We start from the raw sequence: 16,496 nt of genomic DNA on the forward strand, positions 1-16,496 counted from the left end.
GGTAATAACAAACAGTCATAGAGGTAGGAAGGCCCTGCTCGCAAGCTTACAATCTATAGGGAAAATTAAGAATGAGAAGACATGTGAGGATATGTGTGGACTGTGCAGAGTGGATGCAATTGGATAAGAAAGTTTATGAAAATGATGTGGGCGGTTCTGGAATTTGATAAGCTTGCTTGAAGAGGTGAGTTTTCAGGGAACGCTTGAAGGTTTGGAGACTAGAGGAGAGTCTTATTGTGCACAGAGGGGGTGCAGCCCGAAGAAAGTCCTGCAATAGTGAGTGGAAGCGAGTAATGAGTGTGGATGAGAGACGCAGATCTTGTGAAGAGCGAAGAGGTCGGTTTGGGAGATATTTTGAGATAAGCAAAGTAATGTACGTTGGTGTAGTTTGGTTGATGGCCTTGTGTGTGAGTAAAGCAGCATAGATATAGATCCACTGACCAAAGCTAGGCTCAGTTGGTCAATCTAGGAATGAATGGAAAATGAGTCTGTATTCCAGTCCTTTGTAACCTCTGTTGCTATCACTGCTAATCCCAACATCACAACAAGAAAGTTATGTGACTACTATTCTGATTCCGATATCCAGTAGGTAAACGCATAAAATTCCGTGGCATGTTAATTTCACACACAAAATATTATTAACAGTTTAATTTCTTAATGGACTGTCCATATAATGTCGCCTCCTTGTTTCTGCAGGTGCAGTACTGGCTCTCACAGCTGGCTTTGGAGCTGGAAGAGAGATTACAGAAGGACAGGGATACAGTGAGTATCTCGGGCTCCGAGCCTGTGTTTCCCAGTAACAGATCCTTTATGTGTAGGATGCCGACTGATATCCATGTGTTTGCCTTCTTCTCAGAACCACAGAGTGGCCAAACTGCTAACGGTGGGCTTACATCGGCAGGGAGACCCCAAGTATAGTAGCTTGTCCCGATCCTGCGCCCTCGCTCACTACGATGCGCAGAAGATCAGCAGCGATGCCTTTGTGATCCTGAAAAGCTTCAACACTGCAGGGTCCCACCAGGCTGCATGGTATGTTCTATGGAGAAATTCATCTACAGTACATGCAAAAGTCTCAGGCCTCGGAGACCATTATTACTGATAAGAGACTCTGATGTATGTAAGGACAAAAGTTTGCCTCTCTAATAACAAAGGTGAATCATATGTAGTGTGTAGTTGTATTTAATCCATGGGGGACACAGGAACTGTTGGTCTAGGTGGAACTGGGTTAGCCCTGAAACAGCGTCTGTTAATTAAAAAGTTTAATGTATTGTAATTGAAAAGTGTTATGTAAAGTGAACATGGTTCTGTTCTGACATATACTGTGAAACTATGACTTGTAGGACCCCCTAATGCATTAATAGAAATACTTTAATACTCATTAGAGAGTAAAATACTACAACAAACTCACATACTACATTACTGGTGCTGTTATCAAGTTTCCCTGGATCTCGAGAATTGTCTCTGCTCTGTAATTCTCTTTACAATGGCAAAACGGGACTGGGTGAGAATGTAAATGCCCTGGTTCAAGCCGCAGCACAAACATTACTATTCTCCATGTGCTCTAATTATGCAGTGTCAGCTGTTTTGCTGGACTATTGCTATAGGAATGGTTCTGCACCTTGGGACCTCAGGCTGGTGCAGTGGGTAATATTTAATCCCAATTTCTCTATCGTCCTAGTGGATGCTGGGGTTCCTGAAAGGACCATGGGGAATAGCGGCTCCGCAGGAGACAGGGCACAAAAAGTAAAGCTTTAGGATCAGGTGGTGTGCACTGGCTCCTCCCCCTATGACCCTCCTCCAAGCCTCAGTTAGATTTTTGTGCCCGGCCGAGAAGGGTGCAATCTAGGTGGCTCTCCTAAAGAGCTGCTTAGAAAAGTTTAGCTTAGGTTTTTTATTTTACAGTGAGTCCTGCTGGCAACAGGATCACTGCAACGAGGGACTTAGGGGAGAAGAAGTGAACTCACCTGCGTGCAGGATGGATTGGCTTCTTTGGCTACTGGACATTAGCTCCAGAGGGACGATCACAGGTACAGCCTGGATGGTCACCGGAGCCTCGCCGCCGGCCCCCTTGCAGATGCTGAAACGAGAAGAGGTCCAGAATCGGCGGCAGAAGACTCCTCAGTCTTCTTAAGGTAGCGCACAGCACTGCAGCTGTGCGCCATTTCCTCTCAGCACACTTCACACGGCAGTCACTGAGGGTGCAGGGCGCTGGGAGGGGGGCGCCCTGGGAGGCAAATGAAAACCTTTTTTGGCTAAAAATACCTCACATATAGCCTCCGGGGGCTATATGGAGATATTTAACCCCTGCCAGAATCCATTAAAGAGCGGGAGACGAGCCCGCCGAAAAAGGGGCGGGGCCTATCTCCTCAGCACACAGCGCCATTTTCCCTCACAGGAAGGCTCCCAGGCTCTCCCCTGCACTGCACTACAGAAACAGGGTTAAAACAGAGAGGGGGGGCACTAATTTGGCGTTAGAAATATATAAAAGATGCTATAAGGGAAAACACTTATATAAGGTTGTCCCTATATAATTATAGCGTTTTTGGTGTGTGCTGGCAAACTCTCCCTCTGTCTCTCCAAAGGGCTAGTGGGTCCTGTCCTCTATCAGAGCATTCCCTGTGTGTGTGCTGTGTGTCGGTACGTGTGTGTCGACATGTATGAGGACGATGTTGGTGAGGAGGCGGAGCAATTGCCTGTAATGGTGATGTCACTCTCTAGGGAGTCGACACCGGAATGGATGGCTTATTTAGGGAATTACGTGATAATGTCAACACGCTGCAAGGTCGGTTGACGACATGAGACGGCCGACAAACAATTAGTACCGGTCCAGACGTCTCAGAAACACCGTCAGGGGTTTTAAAACGCCCGTTTACTTTAGTCGGTCGACACAGACACAGACACGGACACTGAATCCAGTGTCGACGGTGAATAAACAAACGTATTCCTTATTAGGGCCACACGTTAAGGGCAATGAAGGAGGTGTTACATATTTCTGATACTACAAGTACCACAAAAGAGGGTATTATGTGGGATGTGAAAAAACTACCGTAGTTTTTCCTGAATCAGATAAATTAAATGAAGTGTGTGATGATGCGTGGGTTCCCCCCGATAGAAAATTATGGGCGGTATACCCTTTCCCGCCAGAAGTTAGGGCGCGTTGGGAAACACCCCTTAGGGTGGATAAGGCGCTCACACGCTTATCAAAACAAGTGGCGGTACCGTCTATAGATAGGGCCGTCCTCAAGGAGCCAGCTGACAGGAGGCTGGAAAATATCATAAAAAGTATATACACACATACTGGTGTTATACTGCGACCAGCGATCGCCTCAGCCTGGATGTGCAGAGCTGGGGTGGCTTGGTCGGATTCCCTGACTAAAAATATTGATACCCTTGACAGGGACAGTATTTTATTGACTATAGAGCATTTAAAGGATGCATTTTCTATATATGCGAGATGCACAGAGGGATATTTGCACTCTGGCATCAAGAGTAAGTGCGATGTCCATATCTGCCAGAAGATGTTTATGGACACGACAGTGGTCAGGTGATGCAGATTCCAAACGGCACAAAGGTGTATTGCCGTATAAAGGAAGAGGAGTTATTTGGGGTCGGTCCATCGGACCTGGTGGCCACGGCAACTGCTGGAAAATCCACCGTTTTTACCCTAAGTCACATCTCTGCAGAAAAAGACACCGTCTTTTCAGCCTCAGTCCTTTCGTCCCTATAAGAGTCATATCTGCCCAGGGATAGAGGAAAGGGAAGAAGACTGCAGCAGGCAGCCCATTCCCAGGAACAGAAGCGTTCCACCGCTTCTGCCAAGCTCTCAGCATGACGCTGGGACCGTACAGGACCCCTGGATCCTACATGTAGTATCCCAGGGGTACAGATTGGAATGTCGAGACGTTTCCCCTTCGCAGGCTCCTGAAGTCTGGTTTACCAAGGTCTCCCTCCGACAAGGAGGCAGTATGGGAAACAATTCACAAGCTGTATTCCCAGCAGGTGATAATCAAATTACCCCTCCTACAACAAGAAAAGGGGTATTATTCCACATTATATTGTGGTACTGAAGCCAGAAGGCTAGGTGAGACCTATTCTAAATCTAAAAAAATTTGAACACTTACAAAGGTTCAAATCAAGATGGAGTCACTCAGAGCAAGTGATAACGAACCAGGAAGAAGGGGACTATATAGTGTCCCGAGACATCAGGGATGCTTACCTCCATGTCCAAAATTTGTCCTTCTCACTAAGGGTACCTCAGGTTCGTGGTACAGAACTGTCACTATCAGTTTCAGACGCTGCCGTTTGGATTGTCCACGGCACCCCGGGTCTTTACCAAGGTAATGGCCGAAATGATGACTCTTCTTCGAAGAAAAGGCGTCTTAATTATCCCTTACTTGGACGATCTCCTGATAAGGGCAAAGTCCAGGGAACAGTTGGAGGTCGGAGTAGCACTATCTCGGATACTGCTACAACAGCACGGGTGGATTCTAAATATTCCAAAATCGCAGCTGATCCCGACGACAAGTCTGCTGTGCCTAGGGATGATTCTGGACACAGTCCAGAAAAAGGTGTTTCTCCCGGAAGAGAAAGCCAGGGAGTTATCCGAGCTAGTCAGGAACCTCTTAAAATCAGTGCATCATTGCACAAGGGTCCTGGTAAAGATGGTGACTTCCTACGAAGCAATTCCATTCGGCAGATTTCACGCAAGAATTTTTCAGTGGGATCTGCTGGACAAATGGTCCGGATCGCATCTTCAGATGCATCAGCGGATAACCCTATATCCAAGGACAAGGGTGTCTCTCCTGTGGTGGTTACAGAGTGCTCATCTTCTAGAGGGCCGCAGATTCGGCATTCAGGATTGGATGCTGGTGACCACGGAGGCCAGCCCGAGAGGCTGGGGAGCAGTCACACAAGGAAAAAATTTCCAGGGAGTGTGATCAAGTCTGGAGACTTTTCTCCACATAAATATACTGGAGCTAAGGGTAAATTTATAATACTCTAAGCTTAGCAAGACCTCTGCTTCAAGGTCAGCCGGTATTGATCCAGTGGGAAAAACATCACGGCAGTCGCCCACGTAAATAGACAGGGCGGCACAAGAAGCAGGAGGGCAATGGCAAAAACTGCAAGGACTTTTCGCTGGGCGGAAAATCATGTGATAGCACTGTCAGCAGTGTTTCATTCCGGGAATGGAAACTGGGAAGCAGACTTCCTCAGCAGGCACGACCTCCACCCGGCAGAGTGGAAACTTCATCGGGAAGTTTTCCACATGATTGTAAACCGTTGGGAAATACCAAAGGTGGACATGATGGCGTCCCGTCTGAACAAAAAACGGGACAGGTATTGCGCCAGGTTAAGAGACCCTCAGGCAATAGCTGTGGACGTTCTGGTAACACCATGGATGTACCAGTCGGTGTATGTGTTCCATCCTCTGCTTCTCATACCTAAGGTACTGAGACTTATAAGACGTAGAGGAGTAAGAACTATACTCATGGCTCCGGATTGGCCAAGAAGGACTTGGTACCCGGAACTTCAAGAGATGCTCACAGAGGACTTATGGCCTCTGCCGCTAAGAAGGAACTTGTTTCAGCAAGTACCATGTCTGTTCCAAGACTTACCGCAGCTGCGTTTGACGGCATGGCGGTGGAACGCCGGATCCTAAGGGAAAAAGGCATTCCGGAAGAGGTCATTCCTACCCTGGTCAAAGCCAGAAAGGAGGTGACCGCACAACATTATCACCACATGTGGCAAAAATATGTTGCGTGGTGTGAGGCCAGAAAGGCCCCACGAAGAAATTTCAACTCGGTCGATTCCTGCATTTCCTGCAAACAGGAGTGTCTATGGGCCTCAAATTGGGGTCCATTAAGGTTCAAATTTCGGCCCTGTCGATTTTCTTCCAGAAAGAAGTGGCTTCAGTTCCTGGAGTCCAGAAGTTTGTCAAGGGAGTATTGCATATACAACCCCCTTTTGTGCCTCCAGTGGCACTGTGGGATCTCAACGTAGTTCTGGGATTCCTCAAATCACATTGGTTTAAAACCAGTCAAATCTGTGGATTTGAAGCATCTCACATGAAAAGTGACCATGCTCTTGGCCCTGGCCTGGACCAGGCGAGTGTCAAATTGGTGGTTTTTTTCTCAAAAAAGCCCATATCTGGTTGTCCATTTGGACAGGGCAGAGCTGCGGACTCGTCCCCAGTTCTCTCCCTAAGGTGGTGTCAGTGTTTCACCTGAACCAGCTTATTTTGGTGCCTTGCGCCTACTAGGGACTTGGAGGACTCCAGGTTGCTAGATGTTGTCAGGGCCCTGTAAATATAGGTTCCAGGACGGCTGGAGTCAGGAAAACTGACTTGCTGTTATCCTGTATGCACCCAACAAACTGGGTGCTCTTGCTTCTAAGCAGACTATTGCTAGCTGGATGTGTAATACAATTCAGCTTGCACATTCTGTGGCAGGCCTGCCACAGCCAAAATATGTAAATGCCCATTCCACAAGGAAGGTGGGCTTATCTTGGGCGGCTGCCCGAGGGGTCTCGGCTTTACAACTTTGCCGAGCGGCTATTTGGTCAGGGGCAAACACGTTGGTAAAATCCTACAAATTTGATACCCTGGCTAAGGAGGACCTGGAGTTCTCTCATTCGGTGCTGCAGAGTCATCCGCACTCTCCCGCCCGTTTGGGAGCTTTGGTATTATCCCCATGGTCCTTTCAGGAACCCCAGCATCCACTAGGACGATAGAGAAAATAAGAATTTACTTACCGATAATTCTATTTCTCGGAGTCCGTAGTGGATGCTGGGCGCCCATCCCAAGTGCGGATTATCTGCAATACTTGTACATAGTTACAAAAATCGGGTTATTATTGTTGTGAGCCATCTTTTCAGAGGCTCCGCTGTTATCATACTGTTAACTGGGTTCAGATCACAGGTTGTACAGTGTGATTGGTGTGGCTGGTATGAGTCTTACCCGGGATTCAAAATCCTTCCTTATTGTGTACGCTCGTCCGGGCACAGTATCCTAACTGAGGCTTGGAGGAGGGTCATAGGGGGAGGAGCCAGTGCACACCACCTGATCCTAAAGCTTTACTTTTTGTGCCCTGTCTCCTGCGGAGCCGCTATTCCCCATGGTCCTTTCAGGAACCCCAGCATCCACTACGGACTCCGAGAAATAGAATTATCGGTAAGTAAATTCTTATTATTTCCTGTCCTGCTCCATGTTCTACTTCTGCATCTCTGTTACATAACAATTTGTGGTGAGTGGGAGGGGCCATGTAATGATAGAGGCGGAGCTATTGTGTTCTGCTCTGCTAGTGAAACCAACAAGTAAACAAATTCCTGTAATGAATGTATATCTCCATATACGGTCAGGTAACCTGTCTCCCTGTGTGTTCTCTACAGGTCTCCTGCTATCGGCATGCTTCAGCTTTCTGCCAGCAAATTCTCCCCGACCGCGTCCTCTGGAACTGGTATTGCAAGCTTCCTGACCAAGGAAGTAGACGGAACCCAAAGATATCAGAGCTCCCTCACACAAGTGTCACCGAGCAGCCCTAGAACCCCACAGAAATTGAAGCAAGATATGGAGATCAGAACTCCCAACAGCATCCAACTCCTGTTCCAGAGAGCGGCAGAGAAGACGAGAGATAAAAGAGAAGAGCAAACCCCAGTTTCTAGCATTTGCGTGTCTGCCGAGCAATCTCCCGAGAAACAGGAAGGTGTGAGCGGAACAGAGTCGGACTGTAGGCCGTTCTCCCTGTCCCATGCCCGGCGGTTGGTGGACCCTCAGGAGTCTGAACTTCCAGCCACTCTCCAAGACAGAGATGACTCTCCAGAGGAACCCTGTGGTTTTCTGGCCTGTTCATCTACCAGCTCCAACCCATGTCAAACAGAGGACAAAAGCAAACAGTGCAGTGAAGACTTGGTAAACTGTGAGAAGTGCCACCAGATGATCCTGGTGTGGGACCTCCCGGAGCACATGGATTATCACTTTGCCCAGGAATTGCAGGACTCTTTTTCTACTCCCAGTCCTAGAACAGCTACACCTGCCACAACGCCCACAGTCAGACCAAAGAACAAAGCTAAAAACCAGGCAACACCAAGTGCGAAACGTTCCCGGAGTGAGGGTAGCAGAACCCTGGATTCATTCTTTAAAAGAGCCCCTCCGTGATAACCATGGATGTCTCTTGTCTCAGGAAAAACGTGTATTACTCATACATTCTCTTTGGAATTATGTGAAGAATTGTGCTCCTGCAAAACACTGGCTGCAAGTCCCGGAATGTTCATCCCAGTGGTAAATTGCCAGCCAGGCACTGTACTGCAATGTCTGGGGTCAGTCAGTGGATCCCTGGTCTGCGAATCACATTTCAGTGTTAAAATTAGCATCCCTTCTACGGGAAGCAGTTAGATTCCCGGCTTCCGGGACCCCAGTGGTCAGGATACCGACGCCAGAATCCCAACAGCCATTGGAAACCCTGCTGTCGGAATCCCAATCGGGTCCCGGAATCCCCATTCAGGGGGTCGTCCATGCCACCCCCGAGGGGGAATAAATTAGTGTGGCGAGCGAATCTCGCCACCCTGCCCGAAACGTGGCGAGCCTGCGAGAGGATGTGCTGTGCTCGCCATCTGGATCCCACCTGACGGGATTCCGGTGTCTTATGACCGCCAGGATCTCAACCGTCTGGATCCCATACTGAATCCTCTCTACATTGGCACTGAATGCTTAGACAGTTTCTGTGCTGGTCCTCCCCTCCCATTGTAGCTATCACATGATAACATTTTAATGTGTATTACTAACGGGTGTATGCCCATTATATATGTAATAAAAAAAAATTTTTAAATAAAAGTTTGTTTAAAGATTGGGTGTTCTACTTTAATATATAATAAGCCTTGGCATAAACGTGGGAGAAATAATGCCAACAGAAATCTGAAACGAATAGTTTTATTTTTTATATATATATATATATATATATATATATATATATATATATACACTGCTCAAAAAAATAAAGGGAACACTAAAATAACACATCCTAGATCTGAATGAATGAAATATTCTTATTAAATACTTTGTTCTTTACATAGTTGAATGTGCTGACAACAAAATCACACAAAAATTATCAATGGAAATCAAATTTATTAACCCATGGAGGTCTGGATTTGGAGTCACACTCAAAATTAAAGTGGAAAAACACTGTACAGGCTGATCCAACTTTGATGTAATGTCCTTAAAACAAGTCAAAATGAGGCTCAGTAGTGTGTGTGGCCTCCACGTGCCTGTATGACCTCCCTACAACGCCTGGGCATGCTCCTGATGAGGTGGCGGATGGTCTCCTCCCAGACCTGGACTAAAGCATCCGCCAACTCCTGGACAGTCTGTGGTGAACGTGGCGTTGGTGGATGGAGCGAGACATGATGTCCCAGATGTGCTCAATTGGATTCAGGTCTGGGGAACGGGCGGGCCAGTCCATAACATCAATGCCTTCGTTTTGCAGGAACTGCTGACACACTCCAGCCACATGAGGTCTAGCATTGTCTTCCATTAGGAGGAACCCAGGGCCAACCGCACCAGCATATGGTCTCACAAGGGGTCTGAGGATCTCATCTCGGTACCTAATGGCAGTCAGGCTACCTCTGGCGAGCACATGGAGGGCTGTGCGGCCCCCCAAAGAAATGCCACCCCACACCATTACTGACCCACTGCCAAACCGGTCATGCTGGAGGATGTTGCAGGCAGCAGAACGTTCTCCTTGGCGTCTCCAGACTCTGTCACGTCTGTCACATGTGCTCAGTGAGAACCTGCTTTAATCTGTGAAGAGCACAGGGCGCCAGTGGCGAATTTGCCAATCTTGGTGTTCTCTGGCAAATGCCAAACGTCCTGCACGGTGTTGGGCTGTAAGCACAACCCCCACCTGTGGACGTCGGGCCCTCATACCACCCTAATGGAGTCTGTTTCTGATCGTTTGAGTAGACACATGCACATTTGTGGCTTGCTGGAGGTCATTTTGCAGGGCTCTGGCAGTGCTCCTCCTGTTCCTCCTTGCACAAAGGCGGAGGTAGCGGTCCTGCTGCTGGGTTGTTGCCCTCCTACGGCCTCCTCCACGTCTCCTGATGTACTGGCCTGTCTACTGGTAGCGCCTCCATGCTCTGGACACTACGCTGACAGACACAGCAAACCTTCTTGCCACAGCTCGCATTGATGTGCCATCCTGGATGAGCTGCACTACCTGAGCCACTTGTGTGGGTTGTAGACTCCGTTTCATGCTACCACTAGAGTGAAAGCACTGCCAGCTTCCAAAAGTGACCAAAACTTCAGCCAGAAAGCATAGGAGCTGAGAAGTGGTCTGTGGTCACCACCTGCAGAATAACTTTATTGGGGGTGTCTTGCTTATTGCCTATAATTCCCACCTGTTGTTTATTCCATTTGCACAACAGCATGTGAAATTGATTGTCAATCAGTGTTGCTTCCTAAGTGGACAGTTTGATTTCACAGAAGTGTGATAGACTTGGAGTTACATTGTGTTGTTTAAGTGTTCCCTTTATTTTTTTTTGAGCAGTCTGTGTGTGTGTGTGTGTGTGTGTGTGTGTGTGTGTGTGTGTGTGTATATTAGATGTTCTTCAGGCGATCCTGATTATTGGTCTCCTTGGCTACCTATCTGGACTCAAAAGAATGGTCCATGGCTTGGAGGGAGGAGGTAAGAGGCCCAGATGAGAACATGATATGTGACAAAACTTAAGTAAGACCACCCTTATATCTAGGTTACTACTAAGCAGTAATGGTTAGCAGAGCACTGTATTGGACAGAAAGCAAAATCTTATATATAGATGTCAATACTAATTTCTCTTACGTCCTAGAGGATGCTGGGGACTCCGTAAGGACCATGGGGATAGACGGGCTCTGCAGGAGACATGGGCACTAAAAAGAACTTTAGATATGGGTGTGCACTGGCTCCTCTCTCTATGCCCCTCCTCCAGACCTCAGTTTGATACTGTGCCCAGAGGAGAATGGGTGCATTACAGGGAGCTCTCCTGAGTTTCCTGAAAGAAATAATTTTTGTTAGGTTTTTTTTATTTTCAGGGAGCACTGCTGGCAACAGGCTCCCTGCACCGTGGGACTGAGGAGAGAGAAGCAGACCTACTTAACTGCTAGGCTCTGCTTCTTAGGCTACTGGACACCATTAGCTCCAGAGGGAGTCGGAACGCAGGTCTCACCTAGCTGTTCGTCCCGGAGCCGCGCCGCCGTCCTCCTCACAGAGCCGGAAGATAGAAGCCGGTTGAGTATAAGAAGAAAGAAGACTTCAGAGGCGGCAGAAGACTTCGGACCTTCACCATTGCTCCCACACAACACACACACGGCAGGCACTGTAAGGGTGCAGGGCGCAGGGGGGGCGCCCTGGGCAGCAATTTAAACCTCTGGTCTGGCAAAATCAGGACATATATGGGCTCTGCACTGTATATTTGAGATCCCCCGCCAGTTTTTAAATAAATCAAGCGGGACCGAAGCCCGCCGCTGAGGGGGCGGAGCTTGATCCTCAGCACTCACCAGCGCCATTTTCTCCACAGCACACCGCTGAGAAGCTGGCTCCCCGGTCTCTCCTCTGCTGAACACGGTGACGGAGGGTTTGAAAGAAGGGGGAGGCACATAATTTGGCGCAGTGTTTTTTATTTATATATATATATATATATATATATACACACACACACACACACAGAAAACCACAGCACTCGCCACCCCAGAAGCGGGGTACAGCTATGCACTTACCACTCACAGGGTGGTGTGCATGTAACACAGCACTCTCCACCACAAAAGCGGGGTACACAGCCGTACTTACCACTCACAGGGCGGGGTGCATGTAGCCCATGACCACATCGCTCTAATAAATACAAACAAAAAACTCAGCACTCGCCAAAGTAAGCTCACTTATCCTCAACAATTCAATAAATAAATGATGGGGGTTTAGTTAGTGGATTGGCCAATGCACGGAAGCCTGCATACCGATCTCCAAGGTACCCCACCTTCATGCAGGTCCTACACTATCACAGAGTCTTAAAACCTGACTACTTCACTGCTGTTACACACATCATCTGCCTGCTAGATTTAATGTGTACCTGCCACACCCTTTATGGCTTTTAAAGGTACACTAGTCACCTTGCACTGGCTCAGAGATGATTGCTAAGGAACATCTGAGACAGGTTCAAGATAATAGAGTCCACACAGGGGTGCATGAGAAAGCTAGTGGCCACGGTTAATAAGAGTTAACCATAGATTAACCCCATCGTATACACACAGAGAGAAAACCACAGCACTCGCCACCCCAGAAGCGGGGTACAGCTATGCACTTACCACTCACAGGGTGGGGTGCACGTAACACAGCACTCTCCACCACAAAAGCGGGGTACACAGCCGTACTTACCACTCACAGGGCGGGGTGCATGTATCCCATGACCACATCGCTCTACTAAATACAAACAAAAAACCCAGCACTCGCCACAGTAAGCTCACTTATCCTCAACAATTCAATAAATAAATGATGGGGGTTTAGTTAGTGGATTGGCCAATGCACGGAAGCCTGCATACCGATCTCCAAGGTACCCCACCTTCATGCAGGTCCTACACTATCACAGAGTCTTAAAACCTGACTACTTCACTGCTGTTACACACATCATCTGCCTGCTAGATTTAATGTGTACCTGCCACACCCTTTATGGCTTTTAAAGGTACACTAGTCACCTTGCACTGGCTCAGAGATGATTGCTAAGGAACAGATACGGCAACCCTCAAGGATCCGGCGGATCGCAGCCAGGAGACTACCTTGAAGTCTATTTACACACATACTGATACCTTACTCAGACCGGCGATAGCGTCGGCTTGGGTTTGTAGCGCTGTAGCAGCGTGGACAGATACCTTATCTGCTGATATAGATACGCTGGATAAGGAAAACATTTTATTGACCCTGGGTCATATTAAAGATGCTGTCCTATATATGAGAGATGCTCAGAGAGACATTGGCCTACTGGGTTCCAGAGCCAATGCTATGGCGATTTCGGCTAGACGAGTCCTATGGACCCGACAATGGACGGGCGATGCCGACTCGAAGAAGCATATGGAGGTTTTACCTTACACGGGTGAGGACTTGTTTGGGGAAGGTCTCACGGACCTAGTTTCCACGACTACGGCAGGTAAATCAACGTTTTTGTCTTATGTTTCCTCACAGCCTAAAAAAACACCACATTATTAGATGCAGTCCTTTCGGTCGCATAAACCCAAGAGAGTGCGGGGCTCTTCCTTTCTTGCCAGAGGTAAGGTCAAGGGGAAAAAGCTGCCAACCACAGCTAGTTCCCAGGAGCAGAAGTCCTCCCCGGCCTCTACAAAATCCACTGCATGACGCTGGGGCTCCGCCGAGGGAGTCCGCCCCAGTGGGGGCACGTCTTCGACTTTTCAGCCACGTCTGGGTTCACTTACAGGTGGATCCCTGGGCAATAGAAATTGTTTCCCAGGGTTACAAGCTGGAATTCAAAGAGGTGCCTCCTCGCCGGTTTTTCAAATCGGCCCTACTGGCTTCTCCCCCAGAGAGGGAGATGGTGTTAAATGCAGTCACACAGGGAAGAAACTTCCATTGTCTCTGGTCAAGCCAGGAGGCTTGTCTTCACATCAACATACTGGAGTTGAGGGCCATATACAATGCCCTTCGACAAGCGGAAAACATCACCGCAGTGGCACATGTAAACCGCCAAGCCGGAACAAAGAGCAGAATGGCAATGGCAGAAGCCACCAGGATTCTTCGCTGGGCGGAAAATCATGTAAGCGCCCTGACAGCAGTCTTCATTCCGGGAGTGGACAACTGGGAAGCAGACTTCCTCAGCAGACACGATCTACATCCAGGAGAGTGGGGACTTCATCCAGAAGTCTTCGCAGAGATTGCAAGTCGGTGGGGACTGCCTCAGATAGACATGATGGCGTCACGCCTCAACAAGAAACTACCAAAGTATTGCGCCAGGTCGAGGGACCCTCAGGCAGTGGCGGTGGACGCCCTGGTGACACCATGGGTGTTTCAGTCGGTCTATGTGTTCCCTCCTCTTCCGCTCATCTCAAAGATATTGAGAATCATAAGACAAAGAGGAGTACAGACAATTCTCATTGTTCCAGATTGGCCGCGAAGGGCCTGGTATCCGGATCTTCAGGAAATGCTCACAGAAGATCCGTGGCCTTTTCCTCTCAGAGAGGACATGTTACAACAGGGGCCCTGTCTGTTCCAAGACTTACCGCGGCTACGTTTGACGGCATGGCGGTTAAACGCCGGATCCTAGCAGAAAAGGGCATTCCGGATGAGGTCATTCCTACTCTGATAAAGGCTAGTAAAGACGTGACAGCGAAACATTATCACCGTATATATGGCGAAAGTATGTATCTTGGTGTGAGTCCAGGAATGCTCCTCCGGAAGAATTCCATTTGGGCCGTTTCCTTCACTTCCTGCAGACGGGAGTGAATTTGGGCCTGAAATTAGGCTCCATTAAGGTTCAGCTTTCGGCCCTATCCATTTTCTTTCAGAAGGAATTGGCTTCTCTCCCAGAAGTCCAGACTTTTGTGAAGGGAGTGCTGCATATCCAGCCTCCTTTTGTACCTCCAGTGGCACCCTGGGACCTTAACGTGGTGTTGCGGTTCCTTAAGTCTCACTGGTTTGAACCACTTAAAGCGGTGGAATTAAAATATCTCACTTGGAAAGTGGTCATGTTGTTGGCCTTGGCATCGGCAAGGCGAGTGTCGGAGTTGGCGGCTTTATTTCACAAGAGCCCCTATCTGATTTTGCATGTGGATAGAGCAGAGTTGTGGACTCGTCCTCAATTTTTGACCAAGGTGGTTTCTTCTTTTCATATGAACCAACCTATTGTGCCTGTAGCTACACGGGACTTGGAGGATTCCGAGTCCCTTGATGTGGTCAGGGCATTGAAAATGTATGTGGCCAGAACGGCTTGGGTTAGGAAAACAGAGGCACTGTTTGTCCTGTATGCAGCCGACAAGGTTGGCGCTCCTGCTTCGAAGCAGACTATTGCTCGCTGGATCTGTAACACGATTCAGCAGGCTCATTCTACGGCTGGATTGCCGTTACCAAATTCTGTAAAGGCCCATTCCACTAGGAAGGTAGGCTCTTCTTGGGCGGCTGGCCGAGGTGTCTCGGCATTACAGCTGTGCCGAGCTGCTACTTGGTCGGGTTCAAACACCTTTGCAAAGTTCTACAAGTTTGATACCCTGGCTGAGGAGGACCTCATGTTTGCTCAATCGGTGCTGCAGAGTCATCCGCACTCTCCCGCCCGTTTTGGAGCTTTTGTATAATCCCCATGGTCATTACGGAGTCCCCAGCATCCTCTAGGACGTAAGAGAAAATAAGATTTTAAACCTACCGGTAAATCTTTTTCTCCTAGTCCGTAGGGGATGCTGGGCGCCCGTCCCAGTGCAGACTACATCTGCAAGACTTGTATATAGTTTTTGCTTACTTAAGGGTTATGTTACAGTTTTGATCGGTCTCGGGCTGATGCTGTTTTGTTTCATGCTGTTAACTGGTTCGTATTTTCCATGTTATATGGTGTGGGCTGGTATGAATCTTGCCCTTAGATTAACAAAAATCCTTTCCTCGTACTGTCCGTCTCCTCTGGGCACAGTTTCTCTAACTGAGGTCTGGAGGAGGGGCATAGAGGGAGGAGCCAGTGCACACCCATATTTAAAGTCTTTCTTAAAGTGCCCATGTCTCCTGCGGAGCCCATCTATCCCCATGGTCTTTACGGAGTCCCCAGCATCCTCTACGGACTAGGAGAAAAAGATTTACCGGTAGGTTTAAAATCTTATTTTTTGTCCTGGCTCAGCAGAATTCTCAAAATCTTGCACCCTACGGTAGGGCCCACCTCATAGTGTTGAAGACCATTCTATTTCTCTCACGTCCTAGAGGATGCTGGGGACTCCAAAAGGACCATGGGGTATAGTAGGGATCCGCAGGAGACATGGGCACTTTAAGACTTTTAATGGGTGTGAACTGGCTCCTCCCTCTATGCCCCTCCTCCAGACCTCAGTTAGATTCTGTGCCCAGAGAGACTGGACACTAACAGGGGAGTTCTCCTGAGTTTCTCTATAAAAATACTTTTTTGTTAGGTTTTTTGTGTTCAGGGAGCACTGCTGGCAACAGGCTCCCTGCAGCGTGGGACTGAGGGGAGAGAAGCAGACCTACTTCTGTGAGTTCAAAGGCTCTGCTTCTTAAGCTACTGGACACCATTAGCTCCAGAGGGTCCGATCACTTGATGCGCCTAGCTGCTCGTTCCAGGAGCCGCGCCGTCACCACCCTCACAGAGCCAGAAGATAGAAGCCGGGTGAGTATTAAGAAGAAAAGAAGACTTCAGTGATGGCAGAAGACTTCAGTACGGAGGTACCGCGCAGCGGTCGCGCTGCGCGCCATGCCCCCACACACGCTGACGGTGGCACTTGCAGGGCGCAGGGGGGGCGCCCTGGGCAGCATAATTACTGAAGT

The 16,496-nt window shown here is 48.5% G+C and overlaps 1 protein-coding gene across 1 annotated transcript in view; it reads left to right on the top strand.

Annotated features, from left to right (window-relative positions):
- POLH (DNA polymerase eta) overlaps positions 1 to 8,840 on the top strand; it is a 43,181-nt gene extending 34,341 nt beyond the window's left edge. Inside the window, exons 9-11 of the mRNA XM_063918792.1 lie at positions 697 to 762; positions 857 to 1,029; positions 7,387 to 8,840. Coding sequence (XP_063774862.1) covers positions 697 to 762; positions 857 to 1,029; positions 7,387 to 8,152 — 1,005 coding nt within the window. The 3' untranslated portion in view covers positions 8,153 to 8,840. The remainder of the gene's footprint in view (positions 1 to 696; positions 763 to 856; positions 1,030 to 7,386) is intronic.
- The last annotated feature ends 7,656 nt before the right edge of the window (positions 8,841 to 16,496 follow it).

Source organism: Pseudophryne corroboree, chromosome 4, assembly GCF_028390025.1.
Source record: "Pseudophryne corroboree isolate aPseCor3 chromosome 4, aPseCor3.hap2, whole genome shotgun sequence".
NCBI classification, from domain to species: Eukaryota; Metazoa; Chordata; class Amphibia; order Anura; family Myobatrachidae; genus Pseudophryne; species Pseudophryne corroboree.